This window comes from Oxyura jamaicensis, chromosome 2 (assembly GCF_011077185.1).
Source record: "Oxyura jamaicensis isolate SHBP4307 breed ruddy duck chromosome 2, BPBGC_Ojam_1.0, whole genome shotgun sequence".
NCBI lineage: Eukaryota > Metazoa > Chordata > Aves > Anseriformes > Anatidae > Oxyura > Oxyura jamaicensis.
The window spans coordinates 106,095,929-106,116,690 of record NC_048894.1 but is presented as its reverse complement, the minus strand read 5'-3'; the positions used below and the strand labels follow the sequence as shown (position 1 = coordinate 106,116,690).

Sequence of the window (20,762 nt, the reverse complement as noted above, 5' to 3'; positions counted from 1 at the left end):
AACTAGAAAGGATTTTTTTTTTTGAAGTCAGGCTAATAAATTCATACAAATTAATTGGCAAAATCAAGAACAGTATCTCCCATAGTTCCTTAGTTTTCGTAGAGAAGACCTCTCACCTGAAAGAGTGGCATTAGTTAATACAGTTCTCTTATTCATGCCAAAGTTTCTTTATGGAAAAAAGGCATGAATTTCAAATTCTTTTTTCCTTTTAGCAGAAGTTTTCTCATGGTCATACCTTGCTCTACATTGTCTGTTTTCTTTATTGTGAATATTACTGGACATAAAACATGAGACTTTTTTTGTTTGTTTTATGACTCATCAACCTTACTTTGAAGTCAAAGATCATCCTTTCATACTGGAATACATCAGGAGAGAAAAGTATTTTGGACCGTCTCTGATGTGCTTGTTTTGGTTCACTTTCAGTTCCTCTTGCATTACAGATGGCCTATAATTTCAAAGCTACCTCCTTTGTCACCATTACACTCAAAATAAGATGAGGGAGAAAATGCAAGACCAAACTCAGATCATCTTTTGGGAATCAAAACCTGAAATACGGCGTTTCACTATGGATAAAGAAGAGGTTCTCTACTTTTACTATTTACAGACAGATAAAATGAGTTTTTTTTAAGTGCTTTCATAGAAAATGTGCAAAGTCTTTTCTCTCCAAATATTACAGAGGTATCTTAGATATGGCTTTTACAAAAAAATGAGACATGCAGACACACAGATAGACACAAAATAAGAAACAACACCAGAAGAATCACCAAAATAGTTATCATGGGTTTACAAAACTTTTGAGTGACTTGTTTCCATTAAAGACTCCTTATACTTACCAGGGAAGGTACCTCCTGCTGGAAAAGAAGCATTTTTGTCATATTTAACATTCAAGCGAACAGGTTTCTCAGGATCAGGCAGCACATTTAATGTAATTATTGGACAATCTAATGTGATCTTGTTGTATGAGGCTTTAACCTGTAAAATGTGCTCTCCCCTGAAACATACAGAAATCATAAAAAACATTACAAAATACCTCTTCTGAAAAGGTGATTTTCAACATACATCAAATCTGAATCATGTACATGAAAGCATAATAAAACAAAATCTGAAAAGAACTTCAAGTTATCAGTAGTAAAGGGAAGAAAATGACAGAAGAGTTAATGCAAAGCTAGAAACACTTGAATGAAGTAAAATAATAGTTTTAAAATATTCTTAAGATATTACTTTATTAAATTTAATTTTAAATATTTCATTAATTTGATTTTCATTGCTTATCTGTAAAATGCTAGCAACTGCAGCTTTAAGTTGCAGAAGACAGTAAGGTGGAAAGCAAACATAACTAATTAAAATGCTGTCTGAGAAGCATTCTGCTCTGAGAGTTTCCAAAGAGTGAATCTGTGTACAACTCACATCTAGAAAAGTGCATGGCAAGTACATAATGACTCCACTGCACTGCTATATAATAACCCATTTTTTAAAGTGTTAAGAACTAGGATTTTTAAGTTTTTAAACAGAACTGGGATTAACACAATTAACTGCACAGTGACTGTACTCTCCGGCCAATTTTGATCATGCTATAAAAAGTAGCGTGTTACCACTGAACACACCTGTTTCTAACCTCCAGTAATATATTGGTAACAAATATTTACCATCCACCAAGATGTGAGCATTACAAACACACTGAACACCATCAATAGCATTTTAAATATTTTCTTCCAAATGCATAATAACATTATAGACAAAATCCTGTACATATGAATGCAAAAACATTAACTGGCATAAAATGCTTCAAAAATTTAAGAACAAGTACTTAGTGTTAGCTTCTAAGCTACCTAAAGCCAACCTAGTCTTGTATGAAAAGCTCCTATGAGCTAAGCATTACTAATTTTTAATCAGTATTTCTCTTCTGGGTTAGTGTTTTTTTAAAAAAAGTACTTGTAACAAAACACTCAATACACTTTTCTCATGATATACATAAGACCTCTCTACAGCAGGCAGATTAACCTCCACTTCTTGTTTCTTGTCAGCCAGTAAAGAATCTTCAAAACACAAGAAAGTACTAGATTTAATTGGTACCAGTGGTATTTTAGATTTTTGGAGGAAATATCTATAATTACACAAAACTATTTCAATTTTTGCTTTATAAAAGCATGTTTATGAATTCTTGTTCTTGAGAGTTTACTACAAAAATGAAAACCAAAAATGTAGCCTTCAGCTCGTTTCCATAAGATAACAAGGTTTAGGCTATTCTACCTCAATATATTTCCAGCTGAAACTAGCCAGTTGGTTCAAAAGTTAACTGAAAGGACGGAGGGACTGAAGTTCTAAAAGGCCAGAAAGAATGTGTGGAGTAACTGGAATTACAACTGAGGAAATGGAAATGCAGAACAGAAATCATACTACTACAGCTTTCAAGAAAATGCTAGGTGGCTAGAAGAAAGAGCCTGCAGTCACAGAACCACAGAATATCCCGAATTGGAAGGGACCCACAAGGATCATCGAGTCCAACTCCTGGCTCCACACAGGACCACCCAAAAATCACCCTAGATGTCTGAGAGTGTTGTCCAAATGCTTCTTGAACTCCAGCAGGCTCCATGCTGTGACCACTGCCCTGGGGAGCCTGTCCCAGCGCCCGACCCCCTTCTGGGTGCAGAACCTTTCCCTAGCACCCAGCCTGACCCTCCCTTGTCCCAGCTCCATGCCGTTCCCTCGGGTCCTGTCGCTGTCCCCAGAGAGCAGAGCTCAGCGCCTGCCCCTCCGCTCCCCTCGTGAGGGAGCTGCAGGCCGCCATGAGGCCTCCCCTCAGCCTGCTCTGCTCTGGGCTGAACAAACCAAGGGCCCTCAGCTGCTCCTCATACCTATTCACCTCTACACCCTTCACCATCTTTGTAGCCATCTTCTCCTCTGAAGGAAAGCATCTTTTCTGATCAGTAACAGGTGTACTATCCACTTCAAAAATCATCACATTATAAAACCCAAAATAGATATAGCTTGTTCTGAATCATGCCTAACCAGCAAGACAAAACAGTACGATGCAGGAGAACACTCTAGTGTTATCAGGTGGGCCTTAGGGATACAGGAACTGGGTAGCAGAACTGTGAACAGAAAGAGAAATAATGAATTTGAAAAGACAGATGGGACGTGCGAGTGCAAAGAGAGATGGGGAGACTGACATGAAGAAGCAGGAGGTGCAGGACACAAAGCTGCAGGAAATGAAGCTTCATTAGCTCTGTTCTAAGAAAGAAAATATTTTTGGTTTTGGATTATTTTTTTTCCTCAAATTCTTTAGGACAATTTATCTACTCCTTTAAAACACTGGTTAGCACCCAGAGGAAGTGGGTTTTAAACGCTCCTAAAACATGTTCCTGTTTTAAAAGTACCACGTCTAGTTCTGGTCACCCAAAGCTATATATTTCAAACATTTTAAATGGTACCATGTACACTAGGTACAGGTTGGCAATTATAAGCTGTGTTTTACCATGACCAGGATTCAGGAAATTAGAGCAGCAGCTTCTCAGAAGACCAAAGAAGAAGCTATTCAATTTTATTTAGTTACGCACTTAATTTCTTAAAGCTCACTGACTGGCCTTCCACCGGCATCTAAATAATAAATGTTTGACCTCAGCTCTAGAGGAATTCCTCGTAGGTACTTTATGAAATGCGCAGCTTAAATACATCTAGCAAGCGACATTTCAGAATTCAGTTTTTCCACATAGTTTTCACTACTTACCTAGGTGCATGAATACTAATAACTCCGAGGTTAGCCCTACCATTTTCATCTGTTTTATGTTGCTGGTTTGAAGAAACAATCTGTCAAAAAAAATATATATTTTTTTATTCTTTCAATGACACAGAAGTAGTATTAAGTCTTAGAATAAAATGTATACCTTATTTGAGCAATAGTTGCTTTGAATTTTTGCACTCTAAATTAGGGAAAGATACACTCTTAAGAACATGGTATTAAGAGGTTTCAGAGTTTTCTCTGCCAGTTTTTGAAGACAATCTCTTTATCTAAACTAGGTTATTTTTGCTCACTAAGATGTTTAACTATTTTATAAATGTTATTTCTTTAACTGGTACTGATAACGTCACCCATAATACCTGCTAATCTGAGTTTATTTTCAGATTCTAAAACCTTCTACAAACTGTTTGTTCCCTCTCAGTGTATTTTCAGCCTGCACAGAGATTCCTGGGTAGCAAAAATTAAAGAATGATAAAACTTGAGTATAGAAAACTAAAACATTTGTGTCTATCTTTCCTTTTCCCCACCCTGGTCAAACTGCTAAAAACATTGCTAGACAACCTAGAGAAAAATGTTATGACAACTACTTCATTAATCAAAATTTAACAACAAACAAAAACTAATCTCTATACCAAAAGAAACGGCATTCAACCAAATGCTAATAATGATAGGTACCTTCTTGTCAGCATTACTTTAGAAAAAAAACACAACTGCCGTACACATCTCCTGTTTACTTTGTACATTAAATAGGTTTGGCTAAAAGTCCTTTGATGTCAGTGGGACTTCTGCTTTCAAGAAATTCTGGCTGAATCTCATTGTTAGAAAATAACTCCCCTTTACTCACTGGTGTTCTTCAAAGTGCATCTTTCTGTACGCTGTCTTTGCCACACTTACTCTCCCAGCACTGAAAGTTAAATCTTATGATTGGCAGTATCATTAAGTTACACTTGTCCTTGAAAATTAAATGGCAGAGAAGCTATCACGTCACTTTCCCCATGAATCAGAAACTTTTGAAATTATTGCTGCCAGGATAGGAGATGCAGAATGCCTGTCCTCTGAGAGAAACAGGTGAATACTAACGCATTCTTTAAGTAGAAGCTAATTTTTTTGAAAAGGTGCATGCACACATATGTGTACACACTGTCTTAGCCTTACCTAAGAAATACCTTGTCAGTGTATCAGAAGAACCTCAGATAGGAGCTTTAAAGTTTAGAGGACAGCAAAGGAAGCCATGGATATATTCTGAGTTCTCGTATAATGAATTCCTCTCTAAAGAGGGAAATCAACTTTTTACATCAATGATGTAACACAACAATATCATACAAAAGATTGACCTTATCTGAACAGCATTTGGCATTAAATTGCTTTCCCTTTGCTATTTCAGCACAAATTTCAGAAGACTACATGTCTAGTGCCCACTTACACAAAAACAGTATTTCTGGAATATGTGAAGTGGGTAATCATCTTCCAAAATTATTTTCTTTTCCAAATCTCATGTCAATAATTTACATGAATAAAACTACTTTAGAAAAAAAAAAAAAAAGTTGACTGATAATGGATCAGCTATGGAAGCATGAATTTATCCAACCATTTCCCCACAGAAAGGCAATGGCAAAGAAATGTGTGCTTAATGGCTTAAGAGGCAGGCAGCACTGTAAAGATATTGCGATTTTCTAGAAAAGCTAAGAAAATTGCCTGATATTTAATATACTTTTCTGAAGACTATGTTCAGCTTAACAGAATGATTCATATTTGAAATCACTGTACATCACAGTATAGAAATTTTAATTTTCACAGAAACTGGTGATTTGTGCATTTCCACTGTTAGGTTGCACATTCAAGTTTGGAGAGTTTCTGTTCAGCCATACTCATTCAGTTCTGGACCCACAGCACAGAGAATGGAGTACAGAAAATGCATGCTGCAACCACAGAACACCAGGTTTAGGAGTCTTAAGAGGATGGGATGTGAAATATAGACAGACAGCTTATTTGAGAATTTCAGTTCCTAGGAACTTCTCATTTCCTTTGGGAGACCGCACATACGAACTATTTGAAATGCCAAGGCCAGACAGTTCTCTAAAGAGGTTCTCAAAGATAATCATGAAACGGATCTGATGTCTGTTTAGCAAATATGCAGCTAGTTGCTCTACTAATGTATACGAGTATCACTCAGAAATGGTACTGCTGTTGCTAAACTCCAGGAGAGTGCATTGTAACAGACACATTAGAACAACGATTGACCTTAGCTTTCAGAGTATTTTCTCCTCAGCACATTCAGCTGGGATGAAGACCATTTCTAAGACATGTTCCTGGTCCTTCCTAGAGAAAGGCATAATGTCTGAATGTCTGAGCACAGCACCACAATGTCTCTCTGATTAGATACAGCGTTACTGTCAAGGTATGTTTTCTCAAGAAAAACCTAGCTAGAAGCCCCATGGAGTTGCAGCTGCCATCATAAATGCAGCAGAAGGGACAAACAAAAAAAAAAATCATGAACTATGAGGCAAGCTTCTACGGCAAGATATTTAAAAGAGCCAGAAGAAAAACTTTCAAGATGTAAAGACATTTCCTAGATAATAATAAAAACTATAATAAAAACCAACAATGAAAATAAGTAATAGCAGTATAACTAAACTGGGGAGAAGGTTGAGGCTGTGGAATAGTTCTTGAGGGGTAAGTAAAAGAAAAGTTCATGGCTGTTGTGTATTTTTACAGAAATAATATTTTGAGATAAATTTATGGTAAGCATGAATAAAAAGAGACCAAGGCCAGCCCTGCATGAAAAAGGTCATGTCCAGAGATGCACGAATGTATCTGTATTGATAATATACAAATTCAATATAACAGTTGCTGCATCAACAGTTAGGAAAATTTGACAGTTTGGCATTTTTCCCCCAGTAATTTGAAATAAAACATTAATTCATTAAGTATTCTAACAAACTCCTTTCTTTGTATAGACCAATATGCGGGCCATCTAACACTCATACCTCACTCACAAAAAGCATACTAACTGCTTAACTCTGAGTTAGATATTGCATCCTCATTGTTTTAATTTGGTTTATAGAGCCAATGCTCTTCTCAGAGATAATTAGGTGGGGTGGAGACCTACTGAATAGCTGAACGTATAGGCCACTAGCCATACATCCATTAACTACGTACAAAGAACCACAAGATAAAAATGATTTGGTTGACCCTTTGGAACATACCATTATTCAGTAAGTTACCTCAGATAAATTGGGGGATACACACAGAATTTGCAGAAGGGTTAAGTAGAAGATCAAGAACGTATACTAATTACACTTGGATACTGCACTATAGGAATTCTGTTATATTTATGTTTGCTGTAATAAAAAGGAGCTGAGAAATCTGTCCTGGGAACTCTTTACATTATTAATTGAAATTAGTATTATGTGAGATAAATTATTCTTTTGTACTCATACAATTTCTTATTCACTTTTCCAAAAATGTCTTGGTAATTAAGAAGTAAACGTAGACATGACAACACAAATTTGTGTTATGTGGACAACATCTCATATAATAAGGCCTATGCTTACCTTTAGGTTGCTACTCTTCGAAAGGCTGATTTTGACATTAGGTTCAGAAGACGGATTTCCCCACTGATCACACAGTTGAAGGACAAGGGGCTTTTGCAACTCTCTGCCATTAATCACTGCAACAGGCTGGAAGATACACAAAAATTTTATTCGGTTGTAGGTATATTAGACATTCATAGCAGATTAGGAATACCCAAAGTGATAGCATCTGCTTTTTCCATACTATTTGCCTCCTGTAACAGCTAGACTATGTCAGAATCGTAGAACTCCTGGAAGGTATTTCTAGAGTTCTCCTATGTATATTCTTGTCATTATAAAACACACTATTTGATTCAATTATATGCGTTAATCATGTTGATGTAACTCAAAGTAAGGACAGTACGGACATGCTTCTGAAGAGCCTCATCAAACACAATTTCCTTGTTGCGTAAGGAGTGAAAGGACCAAAACTTTTTGTCTTCTAGTAGACCATGATAGCTTTGCAGAGAGTAAAAATATTTACTATATTCCATGAGCCTTTTGTTTCCCCATTCTCATCAGTAGTTTCCTTCTCCATTTTCACAATACTCTAATCTTTTTACCTCCTTCCACTCTCCTATTTTGCTTTCTGTTGCAGCTTAACATTTTCACTTGAATAGCCAAAGTAGACACTGAAAGATCAAAAAACCCAAACAAACAGACAAGCGGGATGGTTCCAAAAATCTCTATCCTTTCTATTTGATAAAGTATCATACACTCATCCCCACTTTCTGACTGTAAATAATTCTAAAATGGTAAGTAAATTCGTAGTTGTCTTCCTATATCCTAAACGTCAAAAAATAATGATAACAGGTAAAGAGCTGCCAACTATTTCTACCATTAGAGACAGAATATTTGGCAAACAGCAGTAGAAGATGCAGCCCACAGCAAAACTGCTGCACCAAGGAAAATAAAAATGAATGAACTATAGAAAGGCAAATGGGACAGGAAAAACAATTAAAGAGATAATCAAGGAATACAGTGTTATGAACAGACACGTATGAATTAGTTCATTCTAAAATAAATTTACTTTTAAAGCTAATGTAGTTATTGTATGAAAAATCCTTCACATTTACGGTCCCATTTGAAGCATGTCTATATAATCAGGCTGCAAAATACTTACTTGATTTTGCTTGTTTTAAGTTGTCCTGAACAACACAAGAAGTGTCTCTAGAGATGTCATAAACTGGCAATTTTCAGAATTATCATCATTAGAAGTCAGTGTTTTCTTTCATCTTTGCAGCCTCTGCTCCAAAAGCTCAGGAAATAAAGGACCTGCTAACCAGTCACCTCCTTGTTTATTTCCCCAAACAAAAAACATTTGACTTACCTTTTCGAGCTCTGGCCAATCTACAATTTGTAATTTAGCAGGGGATCCCGCAATTAAATTTACCCTGAGAAAGTCAGAAAATTCACGCCAAGCAAAGCACAGTTCTTTGCTTCCAAGTAAACAGGGTTTAAATCGAATTCCTTTGACTTTCATTGTTAGCGTACTTTCCTATTGAGAAATAAAAATAAAATTGTATCAAGAACAGACAAAGGGGATTATATATATATATATTTTTTTTTGAATACGGTATTTTAATATTTGGACCTAGTAGACACTGTTTGCTATTTTTACTGTGAGACAGTAAACGAACAGTTAAATACAGGTTCTACTCTTTTTGCTAAATTTAAACAGACTTGTTGCATAAGAAATGATCAAACGAGCATTTCCTAGAAGCCTGTTTTTCAATGTAAAAGATTTATGCATTCTTAATTATATCTTAATTATATATCTTAATTATATATCTTAATTATATTATATTATATATTATATATCTTAATTATATATCTTATCTATATTATATATAAGATATATCTTTATTAATTATATATCTTAATTATATCCATCATTTTAAAAGCTGTAGGATACATTTTAAATTCAACTACAGCAGACAATATCATTACTTCTATGCGGCTCTTCAAAAGATAAAATCAACTATACCATCAATAAAAAAAAAAAAAAGGAAGGAAAAAAAAAGACTAAAAAGAAGTTAGAAGAAGAGATATAGAAGAACAGACTAGAAACAAAGCAAACCAGATCCAAGCATAAAGTGACCTCACTGCCATGGCATATAGCTGCAGCAGTGATAAGGTTTTTAACAGATGCTGCTATATTCCTTAGAACAGGATCACATTATTTTAACGCTATCTTCCCATTGCTTACCACTGAGAGTTTAATTTGATTACCTGTCTACAGTTTTGGCTCAATTCTGTGAGACTGAATAAGATGAATTACCACATGTAGGCTACAGAGAAATAAAGTATATGACATGGTATAAATACCTGCCAAGTTATTTGTATATTTGATTTATCAAGTCCAGGCCCAGAAACTCCTAGGGAACTTACACACGCAGATGTCACTGACTGAACTTGATTTCCGTATTGATCTGTAATCATTACATCTGTTAAAAAGATAATTTATTAAAATGATTATTAAGATAATTACCCCAGCAGCTGTTTTAATGAAACATTACAGAATATATGGAATATAAATGTATACAACATTCACACAAAATAGAGAAAATTTGCATAAGTATCACAGATTCACAGAATGGCTGAGGTGGGAAGTGACCTCTGCAGGTCATCTAGTCTAACTGCCTGTTCAAATAGGGCTATTCAGAGAAGATTGCCCAGGACCCCGTCCAGGCAGCTGGTGATGATGTCCACACAGGGAGATTCCACAGCTCTCTGGACATCTTGTGCCAGTGCTCCATCACCTGCACAGTATCACCTGCACAATACATATATTATTTTTAAAAAGCCTTTCTATTCAGAGGGAATCTCTAGTGTTTCAGTTTGTACTCCCTGCTTTTTGTCCTGTCACTGGGCACCACTGAAAAGAGCCTGGCTCCATTTTCTTTACATCCTCTCCTTTCAGGTATTTATATACCTTGTTAACTTCCCCTCCCCCATGCATCATAATAGGGTATCATAAGTGTACCTATCTAGTCGTATTAACCAAATATCTGTGCTTCCCACTTTCTTTTTGAGATTACTTCTTGATATAAAGTTAGAAGAAAAAAAAATCTTAAAATAGAAGCCGATTTTTAACCTGTACGACAGTTTTTCCTGTGTGCTTTTCTTTCCTCAAACAACATATTTAAGTGGCTCTAAATACCATAATAATTTTTAATTCCTAGAAGTTATTTAAAATCTGATGTTCATTAGAAGTAATTGACACATTCAGAATTGTTAAAGCACTGCACACTATCCAAAGAAGAAGAAAAATACTCAAGTGATTTTTCACCAGCAGCATAAATACCAAAATAAAAAAGAAAACAACAAAACAAAAAGGCAGTTTTGAAGCATTTAAGTATTTTTATTCTCACAAGGCCCAGAGCAGCCATGTGTAGAAACTGAAGGCGAATGAGAAGACTGATCCCTAACATGGTAGTCTTTTTAGGATAAATTATTAACTTCACAATATTTTATTTTGAAGACCATGCCTTTGAAATAATCTGACTGCTGTTTTTGCCTTTAGGATTTTATAATATACAAACTAAAGAAAAGTTTATGAACTATTCAAACTCAGTGTGATGAATGTCCTAACGTACAAATGTGGAGGCAAATTTTACTGGAGAGTAACTCCAGAATTGTGATATGGCAGTTACAGAAGTTATCCATGCATGAATGAGAATGTAAATACTTTTTATGTTATAATAGTAGAAGACAATTGGCATCTGTATACATAACAGATATATCATATACATAATAAACTGCAAAGAAATAGAAACTTATTTTACAACAAAGTGAAGAATATGCAAATACTCACCAATGTCACTTTGTAGTTCTTCACCCAACTGCAATGTATTTGATCCTTTTAATTTGCATTTAATGTGTCTGGGTTCATCGGGAAGTGGTCTAAACACAGGAAAAATTATTTATAATCTTTTTAATGAAGGTAATGACTTACAACACTAGCACACTTGACAAAGGATGCATCAATAGTCACCCATTTGTAATTGGATTTTTTGTTTTTTTTTTTTTGTATTTTGTCCTTGCATATGTTTAGAGGATCAAATCTGGTGCACAAACTTCACATTGTAGCTTTCACCTCAAATTTATCACATGCAGCTTATCAGACACTGCATGCATAACAAGACAACACTGCTATAGGATTTTACTTTATTCGTATTAACTTGCCTACCAGTATTTTACCACAGATCAGATCCATAACCAGATAAAGCAGAATTCAAGGCTGGACTATTTTATATCCTGAAAAAATATCCCCAAAGTAACATTCAGTTGTTTATATATATTATTATTACTGTAAGACTATAAACATTCATCCTGATAAATACATGCAAAAGTATCTCAGTCTCACTATGAAAATACTTGCTGAATTCTTAAGGACTTAATTACAACTAATGTAGTTTAAAATTTTTAGTCATAGTTTTCCCTTAAAGCAACATAAAAGCAGAGAAAAAAATTACATTTACAAAAATTATGGAAAAGATAAACAACCTTAAAAAAAAGGCACACAACAAATAGATTTCCATTTCCTCTTTTGCTATGTTAAAACAGAACTCAGCAGCCTAAATTATGCCTCAAAAGTTTCCTCAAAATACTTTGAAACAGTCCTAGAATTTCCTTTGGTTTACTTGATGAAGGTTACTGAATTTTGAATGAAAGAAATAACATACATTATGTGCTGGCTCCCCCAGAATTTGTTATCTGACAACTTGTAAATTATTTGAGACTTCAGTTACCCAACACATCGGTTTTGACTCCTTTTGTGTGTTTTAAGCTAAAAATTACATTGAGATCTTCAAAAATTTTATCAGAATGACCTCCAGTTAATTTTTACAACTGTAACAGAATAATCTCTCAGTAAGATTTTCCTTGTCTGAGACTGCCTTCCCACCATGACAAGCAAAAATGTGCAACAAAATTAAATAATCCAACCTTCTATTTCATTTCAAGAAGAGAAGTACTAATTCAGCCTGCTTTTCTGCTCTTCATAAAAGAAAACAGAAAATAGTACTTGACCAAAACCTTTGACCAAAACCTTTTCTGTCTTTAACAATGCTGCTAGTTGCCTAGATTTACTAAGACTGATAAACAGGCAGTTTTAAAGTTTGATTAACAGTTTGTCACTTTTGACCAAGACACCATATACAGATGGGCATCCTGTATTCAGTCAGATAAATCTTTAGTTACAAAGTAACATATCTTGCAAGGCTAACAATTCACTCTGTTGATATTTCTCTATGGTAACCAGTAAGATGACTCCAAAGCAAGAGCAATCCTGTAAGCTAACACTTGAATAAAGTTATCAAAGATTGCAATAATCTCCTTCAATGTGCATATATATGCATGTATATATATAGACATATACTTACAAAAGTGATTATAGGGCTAGATATAAACAGATTGCAGTGGAATCTTTCACATCAGTGATGCTCTCATCTGCAAACCTATTTACATGCGTAAAAAATGCCCGCCTACCCAAGCCTACACTCCTGTTAACTGACCTCCTTATTTCAACTTCTGTAGAATTATTTTATTAAAAAAAAAAAAAAAAAGTACAGATCTACAATCCTTTGCCAACATCAATGCCCATAAAACATATTTCAAATGGACAAACCTGACTGTAAATGCACTCTCCAAAGACACATGGTCATCAAGGTAAGTAATGAGACAGTAGCGTACATCTTTTACTGATGTAGGTACTTTTACATCAGGTAATAATCCCTGCATCAACTGTTCTCTGTTAATTCTGGGTGTCCAGTTAACCTAAAATTAAAATTTATCAAATTAATCAGAAGTTAAATTATTAATGACTAGCAACATAATACATCTGCAGTCTTGCTGAAGTAAAATACAGGTAACAAGCTTTCAGTGGAAAGCCTGAGTTTCTTCCAACAGTGGTTAATGCTATCTGTCCAAATATGGAAGTTACTCCAAAAAAACACACTAAACAAACTAACTAACACAGTTTCTTTTACTATACTTTCTTAAGAAAGATCTGATCCAGAAAAACCTTACCAAAAAGTCACATATATGGTGAAGCTCTACCTTTGTATTAGGCACCACATGATTCTATGGTATGTACACAGACAGAGAGCTAAGACTCTTCTGAAATGTCTTCAAGAAGGAAGATGTCCTTTCAGCATTTCTAAACGTTGGGAAAACCCCAGATATGAAGAATGCTGAAATTATATTATTGTGTTTAAGAAAAGAGCTGGAAATCACTACCCTGCTTTTCATATTACTACCCTGAAGCATTATTTAACACTTCATTAAATGTCTTCAGCTCATTAAGGACATTATTTTAACATATAATTTTAATTTTTTAAGCAGAGAGTGAAGTTCCTAACAACACAGTATTCAGCAATATTACTTAGAATGATAGTCTGATGTCTATGGATTTTAGAGATTTTTTAGAGATTTTAGAGCATAGTATCATTCCTCCACGCTATACTGCTGTTCATATATACTTGCCTTAATTTTTTCTGCCACAGATGGAGTTATGTGTATTTCCCTTTCTCCTTCATCATACATCTGAAATATAAGGTTGCGCATGGTATCGCCAGCGATCCAATTGATTTCATCCTGATGTTTAATTTGAATAGCTTTTTGTCCATCCATACTTAAGACCTGCAGTCTTGCAACATGACTGCTAGGAAGAAGTTTAATAATCTTTTCCACTGGTGGCACATCTTTACAACTCTGGTTGGGGGAAAAAGAGATATAATTAAGATATCAGATATACATAAACGCATAAATATTTCTCCATGGCACTACTCTGGACTGTTGGGTGTGAACAGCTGCCCGAACATGAAATTAGCTTGACTTGTCAAAAGCAATTTTAAAGGGTATGTCAGAATGCTTACAATGGTTGATGGAAACTGGAATTGATGATAGCTACTTATGAAATATTTTTGTATAGTATTTAAAAATCTACAATTTCCAAATACTTCTTAAGAGTAATCAGAAGGTTTCATATAGGTTATCTTACTCCATTAATATGTTTACATCTCTTTCAGGATAAAACAATGTAGGCCTCATCTTCTCCAGCTGTGTGGCTCTCCTGACTACCAGTAAACTGGGATGTACAATATAGTTTAAAAAAATAACAACAACAAAAAAACTTGAAGAGTTTTAAGACTGAAATGTTTCAAAAAAAAACTATTAATTCCTAACCTTTGGAAAAAAAGTAAATCTCAACCTTCTTTACTAAGGTTTTGGGAAAAACTTTACCATGCCTGTTCTGACTCTAAATGTTTATGCAACAAATGTTGGAAGGATCCAGGGAGCAAAAAGGGAACAAATTCCCAGAAATAATGCTTATTTCTGAAACACTTCAGAGATTTCAGAAGTAAAAGCGAGAGGTAAAGAAAAAAATTAATTTTTTCCTTTTTATGGCTTCCCAGAGATGAAAAGGGCGGACACATGATTCTCAGGCCTATGGTAATTAAAAGACTGACCCTTGGGGGTCAAGCTGATTCATAAAACTTTTGTTTAATAGCAAGATAATACAGTAAACAGCTTCCCATATTTTGTTCATTCAAACATTTCAATCAATACTTACAGGAATTTCAATCCTTGCTTTGAGAATCTGGTCTTTCTTTATATTCTGTACATGTATAACCGGACCAGTTAAAATGTTTGTTCCCGCATTACTGCAGTCCACAGAATACACGGGTAAGTTTGAAGCACCTAAAAACTGTTTAAAATGTAACATTAAACTTCCGTTTGTTTGTTTTTTTGGCAGAACTTCTAGGATTATTCCAGAAATGTGCAACTGCAAAGATACATGCAATCATTTACAGATAAATTTTTTAGATTTCACAAAATCAAACAAAAAGGTTTTTTTTCCCAGGTGATCCACAGGTGAAACTTGATGCTTAAACTCTGTTTGTGTGTCACCATGCTACTGCAGACCTACATACTTCCATACTACAGGAATAGAATGTATGCACATGAACTATAAATAGAAAGCAGACTATTTTACCCTGTGCAAACCGTTTTTATTTATCTGTCCTTGTTGAAAGACTAATTTCACTATAATTGGAAAAGTCACTTTCTTGAGTTAAAAAAAAAAAAACAAAAACAATAAAAATAAACAATAAATAAGCAAAACACTTCTACTTTTCAAAGCCACAATAACACCGGCATTCCTTTCTGAATTTATTGAAGTGCGTACAACAGTCTTATCTATTACTAATTTTTAGGCACTAGACCTGCATTTTCATCTTTAAGCAAATTGAAAGTATGTTGTCCAATTCTTTTCCTAAATGAATTTTAGTATCATATGTGGAAAATATGACTTAAAATGTCTTAAAATCTTAGTTAAATATGCTTACATCATGTTTTCTTCAGTTTCTAAGTGCAGGTTCCTATGATTCTGAAACTTACTGAATGAATCAATGAATGAGACAAAAGAGTTTTAGTGTGGCTACCAAGCTACAGAAACTGCAAAAGCACTACTAAAGACAATCAATTCTGTCTAGATGTCAAAAGATGGCTCTTTTTCCCAGTCCTTTTGAAAGTATCAAAATCATTATGAAACATTATAAAATGCAGTTTACCTTACAATGAACAACCAGCTTTGGCTGCACTGTTATATTGCCTGATTCATCCAATACTTCAACCTGAAAGGGGAAAGCTGTACCATTTTCAATCTTAAGAATTTCAGAATCAGGTTTTACTCTCAACTGACGTGGAGGGCCTGTAAAAATGCACAATTGCAGAACAGCGATTATATTTAGATAACCTGCAAGACCCTGGATTTCAGTTTTTGCTATCCTGAAAGTGTTTTGAAGCCAAGTTATCAAGGTATCTGTGGTAACAAACTTTAGCCCAATTCAGGTATACTGATCTATGCCAAGAAGTTTCTTGACACTTTCTGTCCTTCAGTACATATCACCTGACACTCTTTTGAATGAATTCACTAAGGAATAGTCAGACAAACATGGTGAACTTCAGCATATACAAGGTGTAAACATGACATTGTGCTATCTACATACTATACTGATGAGCCTTTATCAAAAATACTTGGAGCTATCTCCTGACATATAAAACCCCAAAAGATTAACGTTGAGATACCAATCATAACATGCAGCAGCTTAATAACAAAAACCACCACAGCTTCAATTTGCATGCAAAGAAAAGCACAACAAATTTTGATGGTATGACTTAGTAAAATGAAGCTATTAAAATAAATCTATCCCCTGAATGTGTAAGTAGTTTTATCAATTTTAAAATAAGAGAAGGAAATCATAGATTACTATAAGATGCTTCTGAAAAAGGACCGTATCTTATTCCTTCAAAAATCTTGTATGTATCACCCATTAAAGCTTCCATTTGAAACTCAAGGACAGAGGAACAGAAAAGACTGAAATAGCTTCTATTCACTCCTTCATCAGAAAACAGCTTCAACAGCCAAGGGTAATCAATGAGAAAGATAGGTACTTAAGAAGGTCTAGATTGCCAAGAGCAGAAGTTTCTAAAAGGGGATGCAGCTGCCTTCAGTCCAAGGTAAATAATTAAGCAGTGCACACTATAATCTGCCTCAAGTCAGATTGTTCCACCCTGTTTTCTACATGAAGCCTTAACTCCCCATATGATAACAGAAAATGGAATAATGTTCCTTGTTGGTCTAGAGAAGCTTGAAGTACATGAATTCTCTGCAAAACGAGACAGGAAAGCCATCTGATAGATCAAAAATCATCCTTCAAAATATGTCCCAAATTAAAAAACAAAACAGGAGCAAAAAAATCAACCACCACAAAAACAGGTAAAAATGGATAATAGCAATGACGTACGGAAATGCTCAGTATCAAGACATCCACAAAACATAAAATTCTGGTAAAGGTGGTGGACCTACAGACTTACATTTCTTGTGTTATGATAAAGTCAATATATAACACTAAAATTCTCATACAAAATCCCATCTTGCCACAGCATTCCCCCCTACTATACTGGGGTAATAAATCACATGACAACTTATTCACAAGCTGTCTTCTACAGGGACAGCAAGTTAATGCAGGTTAGTACAGGTAATGTGCTTAATATTGAAGAAAACTGAGGAGATAAAAAAATTCAATTAATGGTGCTAGGTTAGAAAAACACTAAAAAAAAAAAAAAAATGAAGAAGATCTCAAGTAAGCAAATTCCAGCTGCTAGAATAACAAACAACATTGAGCTGTGAGTTTTATCTTATTATTACCAAGACTGACATGCCCTTAGCTTTGTCTAATATCAATCATCACTTGGATGAGTTAGAGTAGCTTCATTAAATGCTTCGCTAAATGTTTTATCTCCTTTGGAAAGGAAACATTATTAATAGTATCAGAATAAAGTTCAACAGAAATTCACCAAGTATTTAAATGATACTTACCAGGCTGCAATCTTATTTTAAAAATTTGTGTGTCTTCTTTCAAACCAGGAAGAGTAACCTTCAGATTAAAGTTCTAATGAAAAGAATATTTTGAATATTAATTTTAAACAAAACCAGATCATAAAAAAATTATAAGTCATGTCAATCCATATATATGTAAATTTCAAAAGTACAACCAAATTTTCTTGCACTGCTACATAAATCAAGATTTTTTCACTGCACTAAAATCTCTTTTTTCATGTTATTACTCCCAGCGATATTCAATCCAGGATTTGAACATTAAACTAGGTTCTGAAACCACTGAAAGCAGCTATCATAAATTGTGTTTTCCTGCTCAGAGGCTTGTTTTACTGGGGACAAAATCACAACAGTGATTTTGTGAACAGCATAGCTTCAAAGAAATGACCTGCAAGTTCTGTGTTCACTGTATCAGCTGACTGCCAGAAGGAAGGTAACAGACTTGCTATCCATCTCATCTTGGAATAAAACCATACGAAAAACAACAGGTGCTGTAGAATTTCATCACTAACACTGATCATCACATGAAAACCAGAGGATGAAGCAGTCTAATCAACAATCTTAAAAGCACAAACTTAAAACTAGTTGCACTGCAGATAAGGGGAAATAGTATTTTATGAATTTGAGAATATTCAGTTGCAAATCCGTGAAATGTCATGGCTCACATGATAGAAATGCTGTCTTCGGAAAGTTTTAGTTTCAAAAACCTGGCCTACACTTTTCCCATGCCTAACAGAGTATGTCTAACATTAACTGTTTGTGGCTAGGATGAAAGCAATTGGGGAACTCTTTTACTTTGCTGGGAAAAAGATGCAATATGAGGTCTGTGCTGATGACATGCATGCTTAGAGTTGACAGGCAAGTACATGAGCTCTGTAGATGATGGCTGGCTATGCAGAGGTGCATGAAAACTCTCCAGCTCTGACCAGCCATCCAACCATGCTGGTCTGCCTGCAAGCCAGGCAGCACATACCAGCTGCAGCCCCATTAAACCAAACGGTGAACTGTGAGATGAGAAAAGGGAAGGCACAGAAAATGGGAAGATATATTGAAGTTACAGTTGGGTGACTTGAAAAAAAATAATGGAAGAAAGTAGTAAATAAAAACAGGAAACCAGGAGAGATGATAGCTTAAGTTCAATATTACTAAGTTGAATTATTCAGTAGTTCATTCAGTCAAGCTCTGCATTCACGCACCAGACACTACCCCTTCTATGCTCCCAGCTTCTCTTATCTTTAAACCTTTTTCTTCAATATTCATTTTTTACTTAATCTTTTTGACTTGGCATCGTAGCACTGTACTATTTTCTACCTCTTATTCATCAGCTTACATCTTTAACTTCATTCGTTTTAATCTTTCAACATTTGTGTTCTCTTCTCCCTTATATTCACGATCCATTTATCTACTTCCCCTCAGCTTTCAAGCATGATTCTATACACACTATAGTACTTTAAAATAAAAAGAAAAATAAAGAAATATTTTCCTTTTTAAGCTTTGTTCCTCACCCTTCTCCTGACTGTATTCAAAATCCTACAGGGAAGCAGTTGTCTGACTATTGCTTACACACTTTTCCAGTTTTCTCATTGATTTTACACTTAACACCAGACCATACTTCTCTCTGACTCGACTGGGTGAAATTAAATCAGTTACTACCAAACATGATGAGATCTGCTTTTCTTTCTTGTCTATCAGTGCTTCCTTCACCAATGACTGTGATCTTCAATATTTTGTAGTTCCATCAAGTTTCTTTCCATTCTGCATCACTACTACTCCTACATTTTTCCCCTTCTCAAATTTCCTCCGTCTTGTTCTCTCACTTTCTTCTAAATTCTTTCAAGAATCCTTACTACTAGCTGTTTTTCTTTTAAGATGCTAAAAATGTCTATGATCTTCTCTGCTTATTTTAATCACTGAAAATTACACTGTGCCCTCACCGCTGCCACAAGCTAACAGACTGAAGCTGTGGGAAAGACAAATTGCACTAGGCAGAGCCATAACAAGTAATTTTAAAATATCCCAAGAAATAGCCATAGATGTTTTTTTCCTTAAAAATCTATTACTTCAAGTTTAAATTCATTAGCATACCTTGCCCTGGTAACTATTTACACAGCCTCTAGCAGTGACACCCTTAATGATGCAATTTGTTCCTGCACTCAATCCTGCATACTGCAATGTCAATCCACTAAAAAAACAAACAAAAAATAGAATAGATTAAAAAAAAACAATTCTCCATTAAGACATATATATATATATATATATTCAGATATTACTATGGAAATAACAGCAGAAGTGCAAGTTATCTCATGTTAAAAGTATCCATTACACCACTCAAACAATATCCTGTAATGAATTACTATATTGCTACAAGAACAACAACAAAAACTAACAAAAATCACCTCCACAACACCCCAACGCAACAACAAAAAACAAACAAAAATATGTTTGGATGGCTGAATTACCTAGCTTCAAGAATTGGTTTAATGTCATTTGTCAACCGTGTTGTGTGACCAAATTCATCTTGCAATTCCAAGGGAATATTAAAAGGCACTCCAACTTGAAAAGGAAGCTCCAAAAGACCCACTGAAAATTTCTCTGGTTTGCCCTCTAAGAGAAAAAAACAATACATTTTTAAAAGCAATTATGTATGTGCATTGGCTTGTTCTTAATGAAAGCTGCAGTTAAAAGAGGTGGTTTTCAGCTTTAAAATAGGCTGCTAAAAATTGCTGATGTAAACAAAAAAAAATTGGTTTATTGATTGATTTACAAAACATCAAAAACAAAAACAAAAATCCAAACAAACTTATGATAACATAAGAAATAATGGTTAAAACCTACTGCCATGTTCTTCCGATATCAACACAGCACCTGAAAATGGGCAAGTTTCTTCTGGGCAGCTTTTAACTAAATATTTTGTTCCTTTAATTCTGTTAAAATTATGCATGCAGCATTTTTGTTTTACAATTATCCCAAATTTGGGAGATTAATATGAATAAACGGTATTTGAACAAGATAGCTGAGTGCATCTTTCCTGTGAAATCTTGCC

General features: G+C 34.7%; 1 protein-coding gene across 1 annotated transcript in view; it reads right to left on the bottom strand.

Moving 5' to 3' along the window:
• SMCHD1 (structural maintenance of chromosomes flexible hinge domain containing 1) overlaps positions 1–20,762 on the bottom strand; it is an 84,458-nt gene that overhangs the window by 26,654 nt on the left and 37,042 nt on the right. The window contains exons 21-33 of the mRNA XM_035317209.1: positions 20,179–20,323; positions 19,805–19,901; positions 17,702–17,774; positions 15,891–16,030; positions 14,891–15,025; positions 13,801–14,028; positions 12,944–13,092; positions 11,129–11,217; positions 9,640–9,758; positions 8,642–8,809; positions 7,294–7,419; positions 3,728–3,807; positions 834–991 (exon numbers count right to left, since the gene is read on the bottom strand). Coding sequence (XP_035173100.1) covers positions 834–991; positions 3,728–3,807; positions 7,294–7,419; positions 8,642–8,809; positions 9,640–9,758; positions 11,129–11,217; positions 12,944–13,092; positions 13,801–14,028; positions 14,891–15,025; positions 15,891–16,030; positions 17,702–17,774; positions 19,805–19,901; positions 20,179–20,323 — 1,707 coding nt within the window. The remainder of the gene's footprint in view (positions 1–833; positions 992–3,727; positions 3,808–7,293; positions 7,420–8,641; positions 8,810–9,639; positions 9,759–11,128; positions 11,218–12,943; positions 13,093–13,800; positions 14,029–14,890; positions 15,026–15,890; positions 16,031–17,701; positions 17,775–19,804; positions 19,902–20,178; positions 20,324–20,762) is intronic.